The 7436-nt window shown below is 43.2% G+C and overlaps 2 protein-coding genes across 3 annotated transcripts in view; one reads left to right on the plus strand and one right to left on the minus strand.

Annotated features, from left to right (window-relative positions):
- The window catches only part of kcnd1 (potassium voltage-gated channel, Shal-related subfamily, member 1), a 1001373-nt gene that overhangs the window by 682751 nt on the left and 311186 nt on the right, over positions 1–7436 (plus strand). The window lies entirely within an intron of this gene.
- The window catches only part of gripap1 (GRIP1 associated protein 1), a 92869-nt gene that overhangs the window by 60098 nt on the left and 25335 nt on the right, over positions 1–7436 (minus strand). For both annotated transcript variants that reach the window (XM_039799936.1, XM_039799937.1), the window contains exons 13-14: positions 4630–4729; positions 2556–2633 (exon numbers count right to left, since the gene is read on the minus strand). In XM_039799936.1, the coding sequence (XP_039655870.1) occupies positions 2556–2633; positions 4630–4729 (178 nt within the window). The remainder of the gene's footprint in view (positions 1–2555; positions 2634–4629; positions 4730–7436) is intronic.

Here is a 7436-nt window from a genome sequence, read left to right on the forward strand (position 1 = left end):
AGCTACATATTTTTATGGTTGTTGGTTATGTTTTCTATTTGTATTTCAATTTGCTTGTATTGTGACTTCTTGTGTTGTACTGCATTTTATTGTGGAGCACTTTGTGATTTTTATCTGTGAAAGGTGCTATACAAATACACTTTACTTACTTAAATTAAAAATAGGTGACAAAATGAACACTAAAACAGACGATGGAACACAGCAGATTACAGGTGACAGTAAAAGATATCATGTGCCAAAAGGTTTTGAAAGAAATTAGTAAATATAACTAAGGACAGAATGAAGCAGCAGATGGTTGAAGACAGACGACAGTAGATCACATGTGACAACAGACTGTGACAATATCATAGTCAGAGCAACACCAGAGCAAGGGGAATGAGATGGGGGAAACACCAGAGCAGGGGGAATGAGAGGGGGAAACACCAGAGCAGGGGGAATGAGAGGGGGAACCACGGAGCAGGGGGAATGAGAGGGGAAACACCAGAGCAGGGGGAATGAGAGGGGGAAACACCAGAGCAGGGGGAATGAGAGGGGGAAACACCAGAGCAGAGGGGAATGAGAGGGGGAAACACCAGAGCAGGGGGAATGAGAGGGAAACACCAGAGCAGGGGGAATGAGAGGGGGAAACACCAGAGCAGGGGGAATGAGAGGGGAAACGCCAGAGCAGGGGGAATGAGAGGGGGAAACACCAGAGCAGGGGGGAATGAGAGGGGGAACGCAGAGCAGGGGGAATGAGAGGGGAAACACCAGAGCAGGGGGAACGAGGAGGGGGAAACACCAGAGCAGGGGAATGAGAGGGGAAACACCCAAGCAGGGGGAATGAGAGGGAAACGCCAGAGCAGGGGGAATGAGAGGGGGAAACGCCAGAGCAGGGGAATGAGGGGAAACCCAGAGCAGGGGAATGAGAGGGGAAACACTAGAGCAGGGGGGACGAGAGGGGAAACACCAGAGCAGGGGGAATGAGGGGAAACACCAGAGCAGGGGGAATGAGAGGGGAACTGGAGAGCAGGGGGAATGAGAGGGGAAACACCAGAGCAGGGGAATGAGAGGGGAACGAGCCAGAGCAGGGGGAATGGGGAGAGGGGGAAACACCAGAGCAGGGGGAACGAGAGGGGAAACACCAGAGCAGGGGGGAATGAGAGGGGAAACACCGAGAGAGAGGGGAATGAGGAGGGAACCAGAGCAGGGGGAGATGAGAGTGGGGAAACAGCAGGGGAATGGGAGGGGAAACCAGACAGGGGAAATGAGAGGGAACGCGAGAGCAGGGGGAATGAGAGGGGAAACACTAGAGCAGGGGAATGAGGGGAAACACCAGAGCAAATGAGAGGGGAACGCCAGAGCAGGGGGAATGAGAGGGGGGAACGTAGCAATGTAAATGTAGCCTTAGCCCTGTTTGAGGGCAGATCATGTGTTCTTGATGTTCTTCTGGTTCTAGAAGAACTGGGTTAGTCCAAAGCAACGTTCTGTGGCCCACACATCTAATACATGTCCACTGTATTATATCTGTTATCGTTTTTATTTACATAAAGTTGTAGACAAACTGGTCTGTAGCAACTTGTTCTTCTCGGAGAATGAAGCAGCTAGGTTAGTGCTCCCAGACGTACTGCAGTGTTAGGTTCTCCAGGTAGAGGACCTGTTTAATTGGTAAAGTTTACTGAATTTGGGTTAGACTCTATGATATTATTTAGGTTTACATTACTGTTGTAGATAATCGGATGACAGCTTACGTCACGATTTTTCTCTCTCTCTCACTCCTGTTTTTCTCCTTAAATGGCTACCTCCCTACGACCACAGACAGGCTAGTGTGAGAGAGAGAGAGAGAGAGAGAGAGAGAGAGAGAGAGAGAGAACCGGACAGAAAGAGCCCAGCAAAAAAGTCCAACCAATAATAAAAGTGGTACAAGGAAGGTGGCAGTAAAAAGAAAAGAGGGGGTAGAAACAAATAGAAACATAGCCAAACAAAAAGGACAAGAAGAAAGAGAGAGGAGGAGGAGGAAAAGAGAAGGATAAAGAAACAGAGAAAGTAGTAGGGAGGAAACACCACGGATGCACAAGGAATGAAAACAGGTACACCAACATAGTTTGTATTTTTTTTTTTTTTTTTTTTTTTTTTTTTTGTGTGTTTTTTTTTTTTTTTTTTTTTTTGTTGTGTGTAGTGTGTTGTGTATGTGTGTGTGTGTGTGTGTTTTTGTGTATGCGTAACGTATGTATGTATCTGTATGTGTGTATGTATGTGTGTGTGTGTGTGTGTGTGTGTGTGTGTGTGTGTATGCGTATGTGTATGTGTTGTGTATATGTGTGTATGTGTGTGTGTGTGTGTGTGTGTGTGTGTATGTGTGTGTATGTGTGTATGTGTGTGTGTGTGTGTGTGTGTGTGTGTGTGTGTGTGTGTGTGTGTGTGTGTGTGTGTATGTGTGTTTTGTGTGTGTGTGTGTATGTGTGTGTGTGTGTGTGTGTGTGTGTATGTGTGTGTGTGTGTGTGTGTGTGTGTGTGTGTGTGTGTGTGTGTGTGTGTGTGTGTGTGTGTGTGTGTGTGTGTGTGTGTGTGTGTGTTACCTGGTCTTTTAGGGTGTGCAGAGCCACTTCGTGTTCTTTCTCTTTGCTCTGCAGCTGCTCTCTCAGCTCAGCTGTCATCTGAACAGAAACACAGTCGGTCACACAAATCTGAGGTACTTGTACTTAAATTGAGCATAATTTCCACTTTATGCTACTTTATACTTCTACTCCCCTGCATTCTGAAAGCCAATATGTTACTTTTTACTGCACAACATTTGTCACGCAGCGTTAGATTATTAAAACAACGTATAATCAGCTAATAAATGATGATGTATTGGTATAACTAACTACCCAGCAGTGTTTAAAGTCAGTAAAATCAGCTCCACGTTCACGAGCTGCAACATTCAAGTCATCAACACAAACGATATAAAAATATCCAGTTTAAAGAACATTCAGAACAGATAAAAAATGTGTCATTACGCATTTATTACACGCAAGCGTGCGCTGCGCCACACACATTTTTAGCCCGGAGTTACTTAATTTCCACTTCCACGCACTCACGAATTTGGTAGCCGCCCGTACCGAAGTCACGACAAACCCTTCTAGCTAGCGTTAGCTAGCGGCTACCTAACGTTGACGTTAGCTAGCGCTATAGCTGATACTAGCGATTTCTAGTCGGCGACATATTTTGGGCTTCATTTAATAAACATAACCTGTAGTAGTACACGATCGTATGTGTATTGTTTTGATTATAATCTGCAGAATTACTTTATGTTGCCTATTTATGTCTATTTATTTCTATTTCTCGCCGTTAATCACTGGCGTCTGTACAGCATCAACAGGGGGCGCCATTGTTGTTTATGTGTGTGGGACGTCAAAAACTGTAACTGGGAGTACAAGCTGAACAAAATGGAGCTTTCCTGCACATGGCCCGGGAGTGTGAACTATCCTTTACCAACACGTTGCTTGCTTGCTGAGCTAACGAGCTAAGCTTTGCCTGCAGCAGCAGCAGGGGGTTTACTACACACAAGAGCAGCCATTTTCCCCTGTTGCCATGGGAACGTTATGAAGTGACGTCATTACGCGACGTGAACATCATCGAAACTGCAGTTTTTGCAAGTTCCCGCAATTTCATCGCATAAAACTGCATAAATATCATATATAGCATATTCCATCGCATTTTTTAAGAAAACGTGCCTCATAATTAAGGATTTTTGCCCGCAGGACTGTTAAATTTTTTTTTTTTTAAACTGTAACTGGGAGTACAACGATCTGCTACGAGTTCACGAGTAGTAGGTTATGGGGTTGACTGGCGTTCCAGGAAACTTTCACCAGGAGAAGGTTGTGAAAACAGGAGTTACGGGCTGCCTGGAACGCAGCATTAACGATGGACAGTCATGCGATTAATCGTGATTAAATATTTTAATCGATCTGACAGCCCGCCTTTTGGTACTTTAGGTTTATTCTGATGCTGATACTTTTGTACTTTTACTTGAGTGAGATTTTGAATTCAGGACTTTTACATTTATTTCTACACTGTGGTATTTGTAGGGCTGTGCTCGACTGAAGAGATTCTTAGTCGACTAACAACTCATTTAATCAACTAATCGATTAGTTGATTTAATAGACAGATCTGTAAATTTGAGTTTCTCCGCAAAGAGTCACGCTAAAAGCACCACTTTATGGTGCTTTCATATGGGTGGTGATGGCGCAGTGGATACGACACATGCCTTTGGTGTGGGAGACCCGGGTTTGATTCCCACTGCCATACATCAACCAATGTGTCCCTGAGCAAGACACTTAACCCCTAGTTGCTCCAGAGGCGTGTGACCTCTGAAATATATAGCAAGTCACTTTGGATAAAAGCGTCAGCTAAATGACATGTAATGTAACTTTAGTTCTTGCGTTTACCAGAGATGAGCTCGTACGTTTCTTGGAAATAAGTCATTCAGCATGAAAACAGCACCAGACATGACTAATGGACTAAAGAGATCTAAGTTGACTAAGACCAAAACCACCGATTAGTCCACTAATCCACTAAGAGGGAGCAGCACTATAGGTAATTGAATTTTTTTGAAAAAAAGCTCAGAGTACTTCTTCTCCCCCCTGTGGCTGTGTGTAACGGAGGGCTGACCTGATTGGCTGCCAGGACGTCTGACTGCAGTTTCTGGATGCGGATGTTGGTGGCTTTCAGCTCCTCTTCTTTCCGCTGGTTGATCTCATCAATCTTTGTCCTGCAGAGACACACAGACGATAAATCAAGAGACACACAGACGATAAATCAGGAGACACAGACGATAAATCAGGAGACACACAGACGATAAATCAGGAGACACACAGACGATAAATCAGGAGACACAGACGATAAATCAGGAGACACACAGACGATAAATCAGGAGACACACAGACGATAAATCAAGAGACACACAGACGATAAATCAGGAGACACAGACGATAAATCAGGAGACACACAGACGATAAATCAAGAGACACACAGACGATAAATCAGGAGACACACAGACGATAAATCAGGAGACACAGACGATAAATCAGGAGACACAGACGATAAATCAAGAGACACACAGACGATAAATCAAGAGACACACAGACGATAAATCAGGAGACACAGACGATAAATCAAGAGACACACAGACGATAAATCAAGAGACACAGATGATAAATCAAGAGACACACAGACGATAAATCAGGAGACACAGACGATAAATCAGGAGACACAGACGATAAATCAAGAGACACACAGACGATAAATCAGGAGACACAGACGATAAATCATGAGACACACAGACGATAAATCAGGAGACACACAGACGATAAATCAGGAGACACAGACGATAAATCAGGAGACACACAGACGATAAATCAGGAGACACAGACGATAAATCAGGAGACACACAGACGATAAATCAGGAGACACACAGACGATAAATCAAGAGACACACAGACGATAAATCAGGAGACACAGACGATAAATCAGGAGACACACAGACGATAAATCAGGAGACACACAGACGATAAATCAGGAGACACAGACGATAAATCAAGAGACACACAGACGATAAATCAAGAGACACACAGACGATAAATCAGGAGACACAGACGATAAATCAAGAGACACAGACGATAAATCAGGAGACACAGACAATAAATCAGGAGACACAGACGATAAATCAGGAGACACACAGACGATAAATCAGGAGACACAGACGATAAATCAAGAGACACACAGACGATAAATCAAGAGACACAGACGATAAATCAAGAGACACAGACAATAAATCAGGAGACACAGACGATAAATCAGGAGACACACAGACGATAAATCAAGAGACACACAGACGATAAATCAGGAGACACACAGACGATAAATCAGGAGACACAGACGATAAATCAGGACACACAGACGATAAATCAGGACACACAGGATAAATCAGGACACACAGACGATAAACCAGCACAAGATAAATCAGGAGACACAAATAAATAGGAGACACAGACGATAAACAGCAAAACTAAAGTCACATATAGGAGCCAGACGATAAATCAGGAGACACACAGACGATAAATCAGAGACACACAGAAGATAAACAGACACAGACTAGAACACAATAAATAGGAGACAAGATAAATAACAGAGATAAATCAGAGACACACAGACGATAAATCAGGAGACACACAGACGATAAATCAGAGACACACAGACGATAAATAGAGACACACAGACGATAAATCAGACAACGAATACCAAATAAAAAGGGCCACAGAGTAAATAGCACATAAATCAGCCAGATAAATAGGAGACACAAACGATAAATCAGGAGACACACAGACGATAAACAAGACACACAGACGATAAAAAAAAGTAAAGCAGATAAAAGCACCAGGATAATCAGGAGACACAGACGATAAATCAGGAGACACACAGACGATAAATCAGGAGACACACAGACGATAAATAGGAGACACACAGACGATAAATCAAGAGACACACAGACGATAAATCAGAGACACACAGACGATAAATCAGAGACACACAGAGATAAATCAGGAGACACACACGATAAAAGGAGAACAGACGATAAATCAAGAGACACAGACGATAAATCAGAGACACACAGACGATAAACAGGAGACCACAGACGATAAATCAGGAGACACACAGACGATAAATCAAGAGACACACAGACGATAAATCAGGAGACACAGACGATAAATAGACACAACGATAAATAAGAGACACAGACGATAAATCAAGAGACACAGACGATAAATCAAGAGACACAGACGATAAATCAGGAGACACACACGATAAATCAGAGACACACAGAATAAATAAGACAAAATAAATCAAGAGAACACAGACATAACAAGACACACAGACGATAAATCAGGAGACACACAGACGATAAATCAAGAGACAGAGACGATAAATCAAGAGACACACAGACGATAAATCAGGAGACACACAGACGATAAATCAAGAGACACAGACGATAAATCAGGAGACACACAGACGATAAATCAAGAGACAGAGACGATAAATCAAGAGACACACAGACGATAAATCAAGAGACACACAGATAAATCAGGAGACACACAGACGATAAATCAAGAGACACAGACGATAAATCAAGAGACACAGACGATAAATCAGGAGACACAGACGATAAATCAAGAGACACACAGACGATAAATCAGGAGACACACAGACGATAAATCAGGAGACACACAGACGATAAATCAGGAGACACACAGACGATAAATCAAGAGACAGAGACGATAAATCAAGAGACACACAGACGATAAATCAGGAGACAGAGACGATAAATCAAGAGACACACAGACGATAAATCAGGAGACAGAGACGATAAATCAGGAGACACACAGACGATAAATCAAGAGACACAGACGATAAATCAGGAG

Source organism: Perca fluviatilis, chromosome 5, assembly GCF_010015445.1.
Source record: "Perca fluviatilis chromosome 5, GENO_Pfluv_1.0, whole genome shotgun sequence".
Classification (NCBI taxonomy): domain Eukaryota; kingdom Metazoa; phylum Chordata; class Actinopteri; order Perciformes; family Percidae; genus Perca; species Perca fluviatilis.